This window comes from Myotis yumanensis, unplaced genomic scaffold, assembly GCF_028538775.1.
Source record: "Myotis yumanensis isolate MYYU_CA2020_CCGP unplaced genomic scaffold, mMyoYum1.0.hap1 SCAF_9, whole genome shotgun sequence".
Lineage (NCBI taxonomy): Eukaryota > Metazoa > Chordata > Mammalia > Chiroptera > Vespertilionidae > Myotis > Myotis yumanensis.
In genome coordinates this window covers 32684635-32704033 of record NW_027223760.1, presented here as the reverse complement: position 1 = coordinate 32704033, position 19399 = coordinate 32684635, and the positions used below count along the sequence as shown (strand labels likewise).

The 19399-nt window shown below is 42.0% G+C and overlaps 1 protein-coding gene across 1 annotated transcript; it reads left to right on the top strand.

Moving 5' to 3' along the window:
- Positions 1 to 8815: 8815 nt before the first annotated feature.
- Positions 8816 to 19137, top strand: MRPS33 (mitochondrial ribosomal protein S33). Its single transcript, XM_070424040.1, has 3 exons — positions 8816 to 8882; positions 14832 to 15073; positions 18619 to 19137. The coding sequence occupies exons 2-3, from the start codon at positions 14859 to 14861 to the stop codon at positions 18722 to 18724; spliced, it is 321 nt and encodes a 106-aa protein (XP_070280141.1). The 5' UTR covers positions 8816 to 8882; positions 14832 to 14858; the 3' UTR covers positions 18725 to 19137.
- Positions 19138 to 19399: the final 262 nt, after the last annotated feature.

Sequence of the window (19399 nt, the reverse complement as noted above, 5' to 3'; positions counted from 1 at the left end):
AAATCTATTTCTGCATCTTGCTCTTTCTTTAATTTCTTAGTCCCCAGCTCCTCCACTCAGCAAATGGACTGTTTCCTTTTCCATGCGGGACATGGAAAAGAGAGAAACAGCCCCCTACAGGTACGAGTGGCAGCTGCCGACCCTGATCGCCCCTGAGGGCTTCTCCACCTCCCCCTGCTCCTGAGGGGTGATCTGGGCAGCAGCCGCTGCTTACACCCGCTGACTGCACCGGCCCCAATCACTCCGCACCTTCAGCGAGCGGGGCCAGTGCCATCAGCAGTGGGAGCAGCAGGAGCGGGGCTGCCGGCAGACAGGAGACCAGGGGCCACGGCAGGAGGGGCCGGGTGGGGGCACAGAGGATGGGCCAAGACCCGTCCCTGTGCCTACCGCAGCTTTGCAGCCCACAGTTCCTTTCAAGGTGCACAAATTCGTGCACTGGGCCCCTAGTAATAATAATAATGTTCTATAATAAAAGCACTTTAAATACAATCTTACCACTAAGTTTTTGTTTATAACATGCTATCAGTCTGCTATGCACTTCCTATTTTGTTTCTAAAAACTCAGGTCACATCTTCTCCTCAAAAGTCATCATTTCTTTAGCCGAAACCGGTTTGGCTCAGTGGATAGAGCGTCGGCCTGCAGACTGAAGGGTCCCGGGTTCGATTCCGGTCAAGGGCATGTACCTGGGTTGCGGGCACATCCCCAGTAGGAGATGTGCAGGAGGCAGCTGATCAATGTTTCTCTCTCATCGATGTTTCTAACTCTCTATCTCTCTCCCTTCCTCTCTGTGAAAAATCAATAAAATATATTAAAAAAAAAAGTCATCATTTCTTTAAAGCACATATTAGAAAAGGAGAAAGGTTGAAAATGAATATGCTAAGCATCCATGTTAATAAGTTAGAACATATAAATGTGTTGATGTGAGGGCAAATATATTTAAATTATTTTGATAAAGAGATCGTTTTTCTAATTTACATTGCTAAGTTTTTTTTACTTATTTTACTAATTGTTAAATAACATGCCTAATTATGAGAGAAAACTGAGTATAGGAAGGTTTGATGTTTTATTTTTTCAAGTAGAAAATATTATTGTTAACATAAAAACATTCAAACCTGTAGAGAATTTTCATGAGTTTATTTGAGCCAGACTGTCCACAATTGCCAGGAAGCAGAACCTCAACAGATTGAGATAATGCTCCAGAGAATGGCAGTCTTTCAACTTGTTTTAGACATTATAATCAAAGGAGGAGAGTAGGTGGGTTACGTGAAATCCATTGGTGATAGACTAGAGAGGCAGGAGAGAGCAAAGCGGGGAAACGCCTGGGATTGGATAAAAAGTACAATGATAGACACATACGTAGGTGGGTGCAGGATAGTTAACAGTCAACAATTAATGATAACAGTCAATGATAACAATAACAATGAAGGAAGTTGTGGTATCTGTTCTGGCGCCCAGGCTCATTAGGTTGTGCCCCAAGGGGTCCAGAAAAAGGGAAGTTACAAGTTACCCAGACATGTCAAGGATATGTTATCATAGATGCAAAAAGGCTCAGTTAAGGTAAAAATTAACCTCATCAGGGAAAATACCGGCCTAGGACATAACTACCCACCATAACTGCTTTTAGTTAAATTTTTAATTTCAGACCTTCCTTTGTGGTTACTTTAGGTCTTTTCTTTAAGTTTGTAAGACTGCCAAACAGGCCTTCCCTGAGCTTACAGGTTAGCATGTGGCCTTTTTTTTTTTTTTTTAATCCACAGATGTATACTTTCTAAAGATACCAACTATATCTCAGAGTTTAATTATTAAAAGCCACCAAGATTAAAATGATGCAGGAACTAAGAGAATTAGTTTATACATTTTTATAATGTCATAAAACCAAGAATAAATCTATATGTTTTTTCTCCTTACTTAATTCATAATAGTAAATCATAATAAATTAATATTGTTTATTGATTTGAGGATGACAAAAGGCCAAGTATTCCTTTAATAAGTATGTCTGCCTAGGTGTGTACTTAACTTTGGTTTTCAGCTTTCAGGAATAACTAAATAAGAATCACATATAAAAATTCTGTAATAGTTCTAATCAGCTTTTTGAATCATAATGAAACTTCTCCTATACATTTAATTGAAACAGGAATTTTAGGGGTAAAACAAGACAGGTTTAGGAAATTTTAGAAAGTTTGGAAATTAAGAGGACCATGGAAGAAGCACAGGGCTGCAGAGCAGCAGAAGGTATATTTCCATAGAATAGGGAAGCTGAAAAGCTGCAACAAGCACATTTCCATAGAATGAGGGAGCTGGGAACAGCAAAAGGTCTATATTTACAAAATAAAGAGAAGGAAGCCCTTCATCCAGAAGGAGAAGGAGAAAGCCCAAAGGGAATAGGAAAACAATAAGGAAGGAGGGAGGGAGAACCTCATATGTCCCATGTGAGGTTTGACCTTTGAGCCTAGGAGTTACTATAGTAACCAGTCTAAGGGAATAGTGACCAATCAGAGGGGATATCAAGGCATCAAAATCTGCAGCTTTTATAAGCCATAGGGAAAAGGAACTCAGTGAGACCCTTTCCCGCTCCCTACGTATGAGTTCATTCTATGGGACTCTTTCCCCCTCCCCATGTGGGAGTCTGTACTTTTCTTTAATAAATTTCCACCTTTGCTGTACCACCTTCTGTCTGTAGATATTCTTCGACTCCGGCGGACAAAGAATTCGGGTTCCAGTCCAAAAATTCCGTATCATATGAAGAATAAAAGTATATGCTGTTACTAGTAAGCCCTGGCCGGGGTAGCTCACTTGATTGAGCATCATCCATGCACCAAAAAGTTGCCGGTCTAATTCTTGGTCAGGGCACATGCCTGGATTGCAGGCTAGATCCCCAATGGGGGGCTGCAGGAAGCATCTGTGTGATGCTACACTTTCACATCAATGTTTTTCTCTCTCTTCCTCTCCCTTCCTCTCTCTCTCTCTCTCTCTCTCTCTAAAAATCAATAAAATTATTATTATTTTTTTAAATATATTTTATTGATTTTTTACAGAGAGGAAGGGAGAGAGATAGAGAGTTAGAAACATCGATGAGAGAGAAACATCGATCAGCTGCCTCCTGCACACCCCCCACTGGGGATGTGCCCGCAACCCAGGTACATGCCCTTGACCGGAATCGAACCTGGGACCTTTCAGTCCGCAGGCCGACGCTCTATCCACTGAGCCAAACCGGTTTCGGCAATAAAATTATTTTTTAAAGTATATGCCGTTAAAATTGATCAGTGCAGAATCAGGCAGGATAACAAACAATAAAATTGTATGATTTACAACAAAGTTCATTTCTAACCTAAGCTACATGCACATTGTGTCTGGCAGAACAGAATCTGCTCCTCATAATCACTCAGGGATCCAGGATGAGGGAGCAATGACCCTCTGTGCCAGAAGGAAAAGAAAGCTCTGGAGAATTTCACATGGGTGAAGGTGACACTTCACTTCTGTGCATAACTCACTGGCCAGAAAGAGTCACATGGCCTTACCCAACCCCAAGATTGCCATAAAATGCACTCCAATCTTATGCCTGGAAAGGAGGCGGGAAGGGTGGAGATTTGGTTAACTGTATCAATGATTTTCATAGTATGTTTTAACTTTTATTGAGTAACACATACCAAACTTAAAATAAAATTGTTGACTTTTTTTATAGATTATAATTCCATTTAACATGAAAAATATGAAAGTATCCTAAAATAATCCATTTTGCATTTAAAATAACCACTGTCACTAACCTCTGCTACTTCAGCTCTTCAAAGATGCTTTTCTTCCCAGATAATGACACATACTATAGATAAGTATTGAGAATAGCTGAAAAAAAATTGCTTGTATTTAAATATGTTGGAAGGGAAATTGAGGGTTCAATATTTTCTTCAGTGCTGGCTTTGTTTTCTCTCACCACTCTCTCCAGTAACAATGCACTTCTTAATCACAGAGGATGGAAGAGACATGATGATTAAAGGAAATTTACTCCCATACTCACACTCACACAATATATCTGATTTCAGAAAATCACAACAAATATCCAATTCCCATGTTTCTAACAGCCATACTTCACCCAGGAAAAGACAAGAAGCCTAAGAGCGTATAGTGCCTTCACTGATCATTAAAGGAAGCTTCCCCCAAAGCATGTTGAACTGTCCCTTGGTTTGTCATGGAGGATTCTACACCCTGGATGAGAGATATACCTGTCTTTGGTAAAGTGAGAAAATAACTATTGTAAACGCAGAAGTAGAAGAGAAGAACCTACATAATTTTAGGAAAGAGTATTCATTGAGAATCTGTAAATTAATTTACTTAAAAGAGTAAATATCCACCTGCCTCTTAGACTATGTCACACAATAAGAACTTGAAGTTGATGTGAACTTTAATTCTTGCTCTATCTAATGGCAAGGAATATGTGCCATACAATATGATGGATACTGAAACTGCTTACAGAGGAGGCTATTTCACCACAACCTAGAGTAAGAAGTATATTTTCAATTATGATCCCATACACACATACACATTGTTTCATGAAACAATAATTACCCTTACTACATATGATACACTCTGATATCCTCTATTCTGATGTCTTTAATGCTGGTCACAAGCCACTAAATTGATTTCATAACCAACTAATGAATCATAACCCACAATTTTAAAACACTGAGCTATAGAAAATAGAAATATGTAAGGCAATCCCTGATTATAAGAAGTGTCTTTAAAGTGTCTTTAGCTTGAAGGGATAAGGGACAACTGAGGTCTAGAAGTCAATGTCCATAGGAGGTTAAAATTTACTCTGTTTTGTTAGTTTGCCCACCCTACTATTCACATTTTTCCATTGGCCAGTTTCTGAACCAATATCACAAGCTTGCTGTTTCCAACTCTGTGGTAAACTGAAAAATTTCCCCCAAATTTATCAGGTCCTAATCCCTGAGTCTATACTACTATATATAGAAAAAGGACCTCTGCATATATGAATAAATTAAGGATCTTGAGGTGGGGAGATTATCCTGTATTAACTAAGGACACCCTGTTGTGCCCAGATTTCAAGATTCCCAAGAAACCACATCAGGGAGCCAATTCAATGCAAAAGCATAAGAATCTGTATTTCAAGCTAGCTTGGGCTCCCCATCCACCAGGCTCACCGACATCAAGGCAAACCAAATGGCTGAGCATGCGAACCCCGCCTGAAGACCGGTTATATAGGAGGGGTTGGAGTAAGGGGAGGAGAAAGGACTGTGCTCTGCCGATTGGCCAGGCGCAAGCCGGGTCCTGTTACACAGGATGTGGTCATATCTATGGCGCGCACTTCCCTTGATTGTCATTGGTTAGTTTAAAATCCCGGGCGTGGCCAGCAGAGGCCTGGGCTTCCGGGAAGAAGGCCGCACGTGGCCCCAACATGGAGGATACAGGCAAGATGGAGGGCATAGCCCTCGCCCTTTCAACCCTAAATGCATTTACATGTATCCCTGTAAGAGGGAGGCATTAGGAGATCTGACTCACATAAGAGGAGACGGTGATGTGAAGAGGAAGGAGAAAGAAATTTGAAAATGCTAGCCTTGAAGACTGGAGTGACAGGACTCCAAGTCAATGAAGCTGGAAGAGTCAAAGAACTGATTTTGCCCGAGAGCCTCTGCAGAGAGCACTGATTTTGGTCCAGTGATACTGATTTTGGACTTCTGGCCTCCAGAACGGTGAGAGAATAAAGCTCTGATATTTTAAGCCACAGCAGGCTCAGGAAACTAATATGAACCCCATTAACATGACCTAAAGAGAGTCATAGTGCAACGTGCCCAGAGCACATGGCCACCTGTAACTTTATACTTTACTATGTTTTAAGAGAGTTATGGTAATTTTTTTTTTAATTTAAAGAGTTATGGTAGCTTACAGAGATTCACAAACATACTGATAACAGAAATAATAACTAGGTGAAAAGAGAAAAAAACAAAGACAGCCCTGGCCAGTGTGGCTCAGTTGGTTGGAGCATCATCCCCTACACCAGAAGGTGGTGGGTTCAATCCCCAATCAGGGCATGTGTGGGAGGCAGCCAATTGATGTTTCTCTCTTTCTTTCCCTCCTTCCTTTCTCTAACATCAATTTTAAAAAATATATTTCTAAATATATTTTTTAATTATTTTCAGAGCGGAAGGGAGAGGGAGAGAGAGGTAGAAACATCAGTGATGAGAGAGAATCTTTGATTGGCTGCCTCCTGCACACCCCCTACTGAGTATTGAGCCCACAACCCCAACATGTGCCCTTGACCGGAATCGATCCCGGAACCCTTCAGTCCACAGGCTGATGCTCTATCCACTGAACCAAACCAGCTAGGGCAATATATTTATTTTTAAAAACCACAAAGACAGATATATAAAAGAGAGCCAGCAACAAAGTTTATGCAAATCTATCTATATATATAAACAGGGAATATGCTAATTAGCCAAGCATCACGACAGCTCAGGAGGAGCTGCATCATAACCACTCAGGAGGAGCTGCTCACACAGATGGCCTAGAGGGGACTGCATGCTGCCCCTACCCCAGTGGCCACGGGGAGGCTGGGGCTGGGGGCGGGCCAGAGTGGAGACACAACACACAGGAGCACCTGCCCCCACCCCAGCGGACACAACGCAGTGGCTGGTGCTACGGGGGTCAGGCACAGATCCCGGCCGGCGGGGCACCTCCTTGCACAATTTCAATTGCGCCTTGGGCCTCTACTATACATATAAAAGCCTAAGCGACCATTATGACCGGGCTACTGGCCAGTAGCTATGACTTGCACTGACCACCAGGAGGCACACTCAATGCAGGAGCTGCCCCCTGGTGCTCAGTGAGCTCCCACAGTGGGCTCACGGCTGGGGAGCACAGCTGAGGTAGCACAAGCCTCTCCCACCTTCTCAGCAGTGCTACCAAGAGGCTTCGATGGCAAACGCAGCGGGACTGGGATGAGTGGGAATGGCATGGCACCGGGCCCTTGCTCGGGCTCCTCCTCAGCTGCCTGCCACTTGGTTCACTACTACATCCCTCAGGGAATGTCAGACTGCCGGTTTTGGCCCAATCTCCGCAGGAGATTGGGAGAGGGCATGGGCCAGGCTGAGGGACCCCACCGATGCACAAATCCGTGCACTGTCCCCTAGTATACATATAATAGTTCTTGCCATTAGACCAAATTTGGCTTTGAACTTTCTAACAGCCAACATGCAAAGGTAGCCTCCTTGTTTACATGATTCAGTGGCCATTAGATAAAAAACAAGCCAACTCCACAAGGTGAAATTTCTACCCAGAACAGTTTTTTGGACTGAGCTATGCAAAATAAGATGAGGGATACTCATTACACCATGTATAAATACAACTGCAGTAAACTTTTACAATAGAGCCAAGTTTCTATCGCTACTTACTAAATCATAGGAAAATAGCATGTCAAAACGTTATTTGAGCCCTGGTTGGTGTGCTCAGTGCTCAGAGCATGAACCCTCAAATGGCTTTGATTCCAGTCAAGAGCCTGTACTTGGGTTGCAGGTTCCCCACCCCAGTTGCAGCAAGTGCAGGAGGCAACCAATTGATGTGGCTCTCACTGAAATGTTTCTCTCTCTCCTCTCTCCCCCTCTCCTCCCTTCCGCTCTCTCTACAATTAGTGGGGGGGAAAATCCTCTAGTGAGGATTAACAACAACAACAACAAAATTTGATTAAAGCATATTCTATAGAACAGATTAATGTCAAAACATAAAATCCAATCACAGGGAAGAAGGTGTCAATAGAATGAATATCTTCTAGGTATACGGCTCACTGCTGATTTGCCTTATTTCTAGGGTACATTTTATTTTTATTTTTTTAAATATATTTTTATTGATTTCAGAGAGGAAGGGAAAGGGAGAGAGAGATAGAAACATCAATGATGAGAGAATCATCCATCAGCTGCCTCTTGCAAGCCCCCTACTAGAGATCCAGCCCGCAATGGCTCATGTGCCCTTGACCAGAATCTACCCGGACCCTTCAGCCCACAGATCGACACTCTATCCACTCAGCCAAACCGGCTAGGGCTCTAGGGTACATTTTAGAATATTTATGAAAGGCCTTGAATAATTCTCAGAAAATAAGTACATGTTCAATAAAAGTTTCATACAATGTCTATTGGATGTGACTTGCTTGAAAGTAAATTTAATAGGAAAATAAATACCTATTGAGTTTACACTATCTTCCAAGCGGATCTGGGTGACTACTGAGGAGTCAGATAAATATCCCATCTCTGTCCCTGAAAGAAGCATGCAGGCCAGTGGAGGAAGAGGGCCACAAAGGGCTCCAAACAGCGCCCCTAATCCAGGAAGGGAGTACCAAGAATGGCCTCCTGCAGGTGATACTAACTGCCTATTAGAGGATGAGTAGGTAGGCAGAAGGACAGGTGTATGGCACCCCATGTGGAGCCGAAGACTTCAGTCCCTAGAGTCAAGGCTTAGGATGGATGAAAAGAGAGTAACACCAAAAGAAGAGGAAAAGAAAAAAGAAAGTGCATTTCATCTTCCACCACAAGGCACACACAATAGCCACTGCTTCAGAGATCTGGGGGGCAGCTGTGTAGCCACTTCCCTCAAAACACGGTTAGCGACCCTCGCAGGACCTTCCAGGAAAACTAATCTTCCTTCCTTACCCCGGACCACCTAGTCCTCAGTGCTCCGCACACCCGGAGGAGCTAGCCTCACTGCGCAGGCGCCAGGTCTGGCGCTAGTAGCTCCGGGTCTTCCACTAGGGTTCCCCTCTAGCCCCCAGGCTTTCGTTTCTCTACTGCTCTCCGAGGCGGTTTCTGCCGAGACTTGGAGCCGGCTTGGGGGCGGGCCTTCCGGTGGAAGGGCGCGTGGGAGAGGAAGGTCGCCACTGGGTAAGGCTGTCCGTGACTTTGTGGGGGTCTGTAGAGCGGTGTGGGCGGTGGCTGTAGGGGCGAGGGTAGGGGTGGGGGGGAGGGGGGGCCACAACTTTGTAGGGTCGCCAAGAACAGGAGGAGACAATTTCATTTTTAAGCAGCATGGAAGGTTCGCCGGTATCATACAAACAACTTGGCCTTTTCATGCGTAAATTGGGGGATTTTCTCTAAACTAAGGACGCTAGCCTAGTTTCCTCTCCGGCGCAGTTACTGTCTTCTTGATTAGCGAGCTTTCAAGACTCCGTTTCTTTGCTCACCAGATGGCTTTTTGCACCGTAGCTTTGTGTGGGGTAAGCAGATTAATTTTGTTAGCAGCTTGAGAAAAATATAATAAAGTGGTACCTAAGAAAAATATTCGCGAAATACCCTGCCGATTCGACATCAGGTGACTTGACACGGTTCCTTCCATCACAGGCTGGCGTCATCCAGTGGGATATATATCCCACATTCAAAGGCTGATAAATCGCGTTGCTTACCCATATCTTCAGAAAAAAAATCACTTCTACTGACGTGGTAAACAACCTGCTTCCCTATTTATAATGATCTGGCACTCCAGCAACTTCAGCGCGAAATTATAGCTAATTTGCTTACAAACGTCAGGTGGTCATAATAATCTGGCCACTCAGTGTATATCCAGAGCCGTTGATGTCTCTGAGACCCAGTAAAATGATCAGTACCGCGCTTTAAAAATAAGAAAGCATTGTGTTTAGATTGGTTTCCTGGGAAACACGTGTGCACAGCGTGTGAGTTCCTTGGGGCCAGCTGATGATTAGGGCAGGCACTGGGCCATGAGTTCTGTGCCCAGCCTCACTACGCAGGAGGCAGTGTAACTGTCCTCATGTAGCAGATGAGAGAACGGAGGCCAGGAGTGCAGTGCCTACTACTAACACGTTAGGCCATGAAAGCGCAGAGGCAAAATTCCACCCAGATTCTCAGCTCCAGAGCTGGAGCTCTCCTCTAACCACTGGTTTTTGAGAAACTGGAGAAAGCGCTCCCCAGCAACATTTACACACAGGCACACAAACGATTCAGCATACATTTTTAAAGTTCCACAGGATTCACCACACCAAGGGATATCCAAGTTAAGAACTCCAGCACTTTTCAAAGAAAAAAGGCAAACCTAATTCGAAACCATTATTGAAATAAACATTGAACCTGACCTTTTCAGTACATCAGAACTATCAGAAAAAATTCAAAGAAACTTGCCCTTCTATGCCAAAGTAAAAAATATGGGAATTTCCTTATGTGGGCCTAATATGTTTGAGTAATTTGTTTTTTTGCTTACCATTTTTAACTCCAGTTCATTTTCCTTCATGATGTTTTATTTAGTTCACATTTAAAGAAAAGTGATTTAATTGTACCTCTTAAAATGGCTTCATGTGAATAAAAATCTAATTGACATGTAAAATATTTGCCTTTTACTTTAATGCCTTTAACAAGGCCATCAGATTTTTTTTAAAAGATAAAATGGAAAGAATCCACAAAAAGGCATACCAAGGTCCTAAAAGTACGGCGTTTGAATTTTTAAAAAACTTAAGGCTAGTAAAAAGTGGCAGTTTGCCAGTATTAGAACCAATATTTATGGACAGCAGAACTTTTAAGCTGTTTTAGCCTATGTGGGGGTGGGGGGGAGAACATCAAGTTCCTATGCCATTCTTAATCAGGCACATATGGGCTATATGGAAGGAGACGACAAAGCGGTAATTGATAATTATTATAACCATTTTCAGTTTCCTTCTATTTAGCAAGTGGTTCTCTGTTCCTAGTAAGAGATTCAGGTTTGAAAAGGTTTATTCCCTTTCTCCATCATAAAAGTTTTAGGACTTAGATTTTGTGATATAATCACATTCCAATGGATTCTAATGAGACCTTGTGATTTATAAGCTACTAGAGGCCCGGTGCACAAAATTTGCAAGGCCTTAAGAGGTTTAAAGCACTAACTTGTTAACTATTTTCTGTTTATACATTAAACCAGCGGTTTTCAACCTTTTTCATTTCATGGCACACATTAATTACTAAAATTCTGTGGCACACCAAAATATGTATATATTTTTGCAGATCTGATAAAAAAAAAAGGTATAATTTTGATTCACCCACACCAGACAGCTATTGTGTTGGCTGTTGTCATTTTATTTGACAACCTAAAGCTGTGGTCAGCAAACTGCAGCTCGAGAGCCACAAGCGGCTCTTTGGCCCCTTGAATGTGGCTCTTCCTAAGTCTAAGAGTACCCTAATTAAGTTAATAACAATGTACCTACCTATATAGTTTAAGTTTAAAAAATTTGGCTCGCAAAAGAAATTTCAATCGTTGTACTGTTGATATTTGGCTCTGCTGACTAATGAGTTTGCCCACCACTGTCCTAAAGGAAAAGAGGGACTTTGTAGCAATTTGAGAGTTTTGAGCATCACTTTCTGCTTGAACTCTTTGGAGATGGAATTCAGGAGGAACTTCAGGCTGTGACTGACTTCCAATAACCCACCCTGGACCCCGGAGTCTTCTCAGATTCCCTGTGAAGAAGATTCAGCTAGCACTCAAGTACTAGCAAAGGACCTTAATTACTTGACTCTCAGCCCTACTACAAAATCCCCTTCCCTTCCACCAAAACATTCACCCCAACAGCAGGACAGAGAAAAAAACTTAAAGGGGTTAGACTAGGGCTGAATCAAGGCATGCTGTATAGGAGACGACATGGAGTGGGGAACTGTTCTGAAAGAAAGGATGTTACAAGTTATTAGATCTTTGCTTAAAAAAAGACCCATAGGAGAGGAAACTTGAGATTGAATCAAGATTCAGAAGATTTACATGTAGCTGTCATTATTGCCTATATCATGGAGATCCTTCTGATAATATTATCAGATCCTTCTGATAATATCATGGAGAATTATAACATGGAGTCGATTTGGACATAAACCTTGTTCTCGTACTTTTTTTTCTTGCTAGTAATTTTAAGTCATTATGCAGCAGCTTAGGCAAACTACTCTGCTAGGATAGACTGTATACTAATATTTAGATCACCTCTGATAGAAGTTCTGTGATGGTCTTTCTCTTGCATCTTTTTCTTGTCTACCTTGATACCAGGAATCAATTTAGATTGCATTTAAATGACTTCAATATACTTCAGTTCTTTTTTATTTGACCCAAAGAAGCACTAATAGGTCTTGCGTGTTGTCCTTGTGTTTTAGAAGCCTGAAGTCAGTAAGATGAAACCCAACATCAATGAGAAGCAAGTAACTTGTATGGAAGAAATGTAAAACAGAATACATTGGATGGTTTGGCTACAACATGATTAGTGCAGGGTGCATTAACTGGATTCTCTGGTTTTCAAAAACTTGAGTTGTAATAAGTTTTTTGATGTGCTATTTCAATTTTTAGTAGCAAATGTGTGTATAGGGCATCTTATGAAAAGTTAGGGCATATACGAAAAAATAAAGGAAAAGAGGTCAGTGTCCCTGACTAAATAGTCAGGTATTGCATGTTTTACAAACTCTTGCGGCACACAGTTTGAAAATCACTGTGTTAAACAGTTAATGACTTTTTCTCTCATTGATGAAAATATAACCCCAACTCATCCACATCCATATAATGAAGCAAAAGTTGGGAGAGAAGTGAATCTGGGAACTAAAAGGAAAAGGAAAAAGAAACAGCAAGACTTGCACAGATCCCTGGTTTGGGGGGTCAGGGGAAGGCAAAGGAATCTTGGATCTAACAGTTGTCCCTTTGCTGGCCTTCAGGTGGCACTATTGGCCCAAGATTGCTTGGTTGGTTTCAGAATGATAAATGGTTTGAGATTGCTAATTCTTAAGTTGGTTTGAGGCCAGCCTCTGCTCTTTCAATGGATCTTGACATACACATTAAATATTCCTTAATTTAAACACTGATTTTTGGTTTTGTTTTTCTTGCACTAGATATTTTGAAATGTACTTAACACCTTTCCTGTTTAGGGGGTTTTTTTTGTCTATTTTTTCCACCTTTTTTTCAAGACAGGTTTATGACATTTTTCTGTTTGGAGATCAACTCCTTTTTATCCCAGCTGAACTATTCCCCAAGATGGTCTCTTAGTATAGATTCTCATCTCACTATGTACAAAAATGTCAAATTAGCATATTCTGCCAATAGTTACCTACATTTAACAGGAATGGAATAAGATAGTTATTTCACCAGAGCATTCTTGGTTTTTATGTATCACCTATATAATTTTTGATTTTTTAGCTATGATTTCTGCATATTATAGATACCATTTATGTACCTATTTGAACATTCTATCCCTCTTGCCTTGACCTGCACGGCTAGGTTCAGGATCTGAAGGAGGGGCCAATGCACAAATGAAAATGCTATACAAGAAATATGAATTTAGAAGGCATTGGGGCCCTAACTGGTTTGGCTCCGTGGATAGAGCATCCACTGAAAGGTCCCAGGTTCGATTCTGGTCAAGGGCATGTACCTTGGTTGCGGGCACATCCCCAGTAGGAGGTGTGCAGAGGCAGCTGATCGCATGTTTCTCTCTCATTGATGTTTCTGACTCTATCCCTCTCCCTTCCTCTCTGTAAAAAATCAATAAAATATTTTTTTTAAAAAAAAAAGAAGGCATTGGGGGGGCCAGGTGGAACCTCTTTCATGAAGAGGCTCACTGAGTCCTGGCCTAGTCCGCTTCTTTTTTTAAAAAAAAATATATTTTTATTGATTTCAGAGAGGAAGGGGAGGGAGAGACAGATAGAAACATCAATGATGAGAATCACTAATTGGCTGCCTCCTGCATGCCCCCTACTGGGGATCGAGCCCGCAACCCGGGCATGTGCCCTTGACTGGTATTGAACCTGGGACTCTACAGTCTGCAAGCCGATGGTCTATCCATGGAGCCAAACCGGCTAGGGCAGTCCGCTTCTTATTCAGTTTTAGATACACATCTTGCCCTCAGTAAAGCACGGCAAACAAGCAGCAGACAGACAGTCTCAAAGGTCAGTAAAGATCAGTAAGGTCCAGTAAACATTTACTTGGAGGCTATCAGGTCAGGAGATTGCTTCGAGACACCACTATCTCAACATGAACAATCGGTGCCTAGCATAAGCCCTGCTAACGCTCAAGGTCCATCAGCGTCCCGCGTTCCTTGGTGCATGCTCATGACAGTGTTGGCATGCGGTGGCTTCCCACACCTCTGAAGAACAAGTTACTGTTTTCAGCTAATAAGACTTAGCTAGTTTGCATTAAAGCAGAATATATAAGATGGAAGATAAGCAATATCACAATTCACAAGTGCCCTCTATTCGGGAATAAAATGAATCTTTTGAGCTCTTCACTTTATTTCTATAAGACCACTATCTTTGTTTTTCCCAAATGGCTCTCAGTCTCTAAGCAGAATTCAATCCAGCAACCTAGAGGCTAAATGACCTCATAACTCATTAGCAGTTCGCAGCCATCTGGAGCCCTTGAGGAGATCAGTGTTCAAAGGGCTGATAATAAAGACAACAGCATAATTATTTCTCGGCCATGATTACACCTTTAGATGGCAAGCAGTCAGCATATTTATTCTGCAGACTGCTTAGGTGGGTGTTTTTGAAGGTATAATAATACTGTGGTAGGAAAACTTGTTTCTCTGCCCTCATCTAGCCTACAAATAGGTAAACTGACCATCACTAAATAACTTATTGAATCACAAAATAGTTCATTGTAAAAAAGGGCATAGAACAAGGGAGCGATAGTATACGAACACCAAATATAAAAATTGCAAATATAAAACATGCAAAGGAAATAGCCACTTGGACTGTGGATAGTTCTCAACTCCAAGGCATGTCCTGCCAACAACATGGACAGAATCACGTGTGACTTGCTGTGTTTTCGCTTTCTAAAGTGTTCATTCAGTAATCTGTGAATTTCTAACACTAACCCATTTGTCTTCTCATTTTCTGTAGGGACTCTTCCTCCCTCCTGCCCCAGAAATGTCTTCACTTTCAGAATATGCCTTGCGCATGACTCGCCTGAGTGCCCGGCTATTTGGTGAAGTTGCCAGGCCTACTGATTCCAAATCCATGAAAGTGGTGAAACTGTTTAGTGAGCAGCCTTTGGCCAAGAGGAAGGAGACATATGACTGGTATCCAAATCACAACACTTATTTTGCGCTCATGGGGATACTGCGTTTTTATGGCCTCTACAGGTAATGACAAAAAAAAACACAAAGCAACCTATAAGAGATTATTGCAGTAGATCAGAAAAGGGGGGGAAAATAGCCTTTCCATCTTTATAGTTTTGTGGTTCTTATAATAGTGACCAGCTAGTCCAAAAGATAGTTTGGGGGGAGGGGGGAGGGGATGGAGGCTTTCAAAATATTCACGATGGGACCCTGGCCGGGTGTTCAGTGGTTAGAGCAGTCACGGGTTCGATTCTAAGTGAAGGGCAAGTACCTTGGTTGCTGGCTCAATCCACCCAATTGGCGCATGTATGGGAGGCAACCAGTCGATGTATCTCTCTCACACACCCTCTTCCCCCCTCCCTCTCTTTCACTCTCTCTGAAAAATCAACGGAAAAAAATGTCCTAGGCAACCAGTCGATGTATCTCTCTCACACACACTCTTTCCGTCTCCCTCTCTTCCACTCTCTCTGAAAAATCAATGGAAAAAATATCCTCGGGTGAGGATTAACAAATATATATATCCATGATGGGCCTACCAAAAATAAAGGGAAACATGCACTTATTGGAAGACATAAATTAATTATGTCCATAATGTGACTTAACATTGACTAGATACTGAGCTATAGAGAGATGTTTAATTGGTCAAGAGCATTCTAAGCGGATGCGGAGGAAAACTGGTCCAAAGATTGAGCAGGTTCCTGTTGCTCGATCTGCTTCCTAGCTGGTGTGGGGCAGCCTCATTTCTTCCCTGGTGGCAATTTTGTTGGAGTTCTTATTGCCTTCCACCCTTTTCTGGCATTTTTAGTTGGTACACTTTTTAATATGCTAACATGGTCTAAATGAGGTGTAGTTCACCTTTAATTGTAATATGTAAGCTATTAAAATAGAATAATAGTGTATAATAGTAAGAGTAGTAGGCTCTTTCCTGCATATGTATGTTTGAGTATGTATAGGAAGTGGGAGCTCAGAACACTATACAACTCTCGAAATAAAATATATCAAATACCTGCCTAGGGCAACAAAACAAAATTTAATTTGGGACTGTTCACTCTAATGTAATAAAATTACTAGTTCATTCCAGATAGCTGCATTCATTTATCCAACATATTTTTTGAAGTACCTTCCACATGTGGGCACTTATGATGGGCACAAGGGAGCCACAGTGAACAAATAGGATAGATTTTCTTAGTTAATATATTATTACAGATTATAATCCATGCATATTTGAACTTCTGGTATTGCTTTGGGGACAGTTTCCCTTGCCATTAGCCTGGGCTCAGAAAATAAAAATTAATTTTATTATGACCGAAAAGAAAATATCACTGGAAGGCAGATCTCCTGAATAGAAAATTATAACCCATAACAAAATCACATTCAGCTACTTTAATGTACCTATTTGCTGCCACTCTCCACTTGTTTGAAAAATAAAGCCTTGCCTATCTTTGGGGACAGGGAAAAAACACTTAGCATTTCGTTATCCATAGAAAAGCATAATTATTTTCATGTAAATGGTTCCTCGCCTGCTGTGGCAAAAGGCAGGATGAAACTAGACAATTTACAATAAATAAAATATTACTCCAAGACCTGCAAGGGGGAGGGAAGTACAGATTCTCAAAAACAGTGACCCATTCAGTCTAGCAGGTACTTGGGCCATTTTATCAACAGAGACAAAAACCCCTGCCTTTGAAGCTTTCTTTCTGGCTGGGGGTGGATGGGAATGGGGGAGGGAATGTAGAAGAGGCGGAAAAACAGTAAATAATTATGTGGTATGTTACAAAGTTGGACATCTATGGAAAGAAAAATAGTGGAGCAGGGTGGGCAAGATCAAGGGTGCTGAGAGGGCACTGGGTGAGTGGGGAGCAGGTAGATCACAGTCTTAAACAGGATAGTCAGGGTTAGCCTCATTGAGAAGATGAGGTTTACGCTGAGACTTGAAAGTGATGAGTGAGCCCAGTGGAACCTGGAGAAGAGCTTTCGAGACAGAGGCAAGGGCAGAGCAAAGCCCTGAGGCAGATGTGCACCTGGTGTGTTCCAGGAGCAGCACGGAACAAGGGGTGAGCGGTAGGACTACAGGCAGATCATCAAGGGCTCTGAGGGCTGTGGGAAGGACTCTGGCTTTTGCTCTGGGTGAGATGGGGAGCCTTTTGCAGGGCTGTGAAGAAAGGAGTGATAGGATGTGACTTAGATTTTAGAAGAATTACTCTGGCCACTGTTGAGAATAGATTATTTGGGGCAATCATAGCTAATCCCAAAGAGATATGTTGTATCCATCATGTTCATGGACTGAAACAACATACCCTATAAAACCACTATTTCAAAACAGCCTAGGAAGTTAAAAATTGGCCAGCAAAACCCTCTGTGACATTTAATTCATATGCTATTATTGTCCATACTTTACAGATGAAGAGAATAAGATTCAAAGAGGGAAGGTCACTTATCCAAGGTCACGCAGCTACTAAATGGCGGAACTGTGATTTGAAACCAGGTTCAAATGGGTTCCTGAGCTTACATATTTAACCGTTTGAGTCCCAAGCAGCGCAATCGCCCCGCGCTGCTTGGTATTTCTCGACATAAAATAAAACAAGCGCTATCACGCTGTTTGGGTCTTTTCGTACTCATTTAGAGAAAGCGCAGTTGCGCTGTTTGGGATTCTTCGACAGTGTTTTTTTCAATACAACCCTGGGACTCAAACGAATCATATGTTTTCTCAACATAAAATCTCAGCAGCGCAATCGCGCTGCTTGGGACTCAAACGGTTAAACACCACTGTTCTCTAGGTATTTGATTGCAGAATACAGACATTTTTACACATCGTGGGCAGTCTTCATCTTACACCCATCTGCTTGTACATATAGTCCTGGTTGCCTTGAGTACCTGTCTTTTGATTTGGCTACCATCTGCCTGAGCCTTTTGGTGTGAACTGTCTACTGCCATTAAGTCAGCTTCCTCCACACTATTCCCCCTTGTAGTAGGTGCTAATTCCTGGGGTTCTCAGGGTCTCTGTGTAGCTATTGAAGTTTTTACCCACTTTCTGCTCCTCTCGTATTTTGTCTTGGTATAATAGGGAAACTTGGGTAATTATTAGTGTGGTATCATAGTTCCATAGGTTTACATGGCTGGCCCAAGAAATAACTGTCATTATTTCTCCGAAGGGGAACTGTAATTTAGAAGTGAACTTTTGGAATACAATGAATCTGTATGTTGGGGACTCCCCATCCTTCCTGTTCACCAAGCTGAGCATGTGCTTTGTAGAAGTCAGGAATTAATTACCACAACCACCTAAGGCAGTGGTCGGCAAACTCATTAGTCAACAGAGCCAAATATCAACAGTACAACAATCGAAATTTCTTTTGAGAGCCAAATTTTTTAAACTTAAACTATATAGGTAGGTACATTGTTATTAACTTAATTAGGGTACTCCTAAGGCTTAGGAAGAGCCGCACTCAAGGGGCCAAAGAGCCGCATGTGGCTCGAGAGCCGCAGTTTGCCAACCATGGATAAGGGAACAGTGCTAGATTGGTGTACTTCTCCAATCTGTAAAATCCTGGCTTTTTTCTCTCTCCATTCAGAGACGAGCATCAGGACTTCAAGGAGGAGCAGAGACGTCTGAAGAAACTTCGTGGAAAGGGAAAACCAAGGAAAGGAGAAGGAAAAAGAGCAGCAAAAAAGAAATAGTGTTTGTCAGTGCAGAAACTTCCTCCTCTGCAACTGAGAGCAGAAGCAAGAGTTTATTCTCTTTCCCCATGTTGAATGAGGAACACAAATGCTCCGTGTTGAAGTCTGATCCGGTTAAAGTGTGACCGGTTTCTTGACCACATTTTAATTCTGCAAAGTTATTTTGGCCTTGGTTTTGTAATCTGAGGTTTACCACATTCCCTAAAGAAATGAATGCAGCCCAGCCGGTGTGGCTCAGAGGCTGAGCACTGACCCAGGAACCAAGAGGTCATCGATTGGATTCCTGGTTGTAGGCTCAATCCCCAGTGGAGGGCATGGAGGAGGCTATTGATGATGTTGCTCTCTCACTCATCAGTGTTTCTCTCCCTCTCCCTTCCTCTCTCTAAAAATCAATAAAAACATTTTTAAATATATATATAAAAAGAAATAAATGCATAGATTATTGTTGAATGGCTTATGTGGGGTGAGAGTGGGATGTTGGGAAAGGGAGGGAAACATTAAGTAAGCACACTAGTCTCATTACTTTCTCTTGCTTCCCCATAAGCCCTGAAGTCTTTCATCTCTGGCTATTCAGACACTGTCTCCACCTCCAAGCTCAAACTTTATGTGCCTCTCCACCCACTCATTTGAGAATATCTAATAGAGTATATACCTGGTAAGAGAATATTAAGCATC

Excerpts from the sequence above, each read along its gene's own strand:
- MRPS33 (XM_070424040.1), top strand. The coding sequence starts at position 14,859 with ATGTCTTCACTTTCAGAATATGCCTTGCGCATGACTCGCCTGAGTGCC. Across the intron at positions 15,074-18,618 it reads CGTTTTTATGGCCTCTACAG|AGACGAGCATCAGGACTTCA; the intron begins GTAATGACAAAA and ends CTCTCCATTCAG.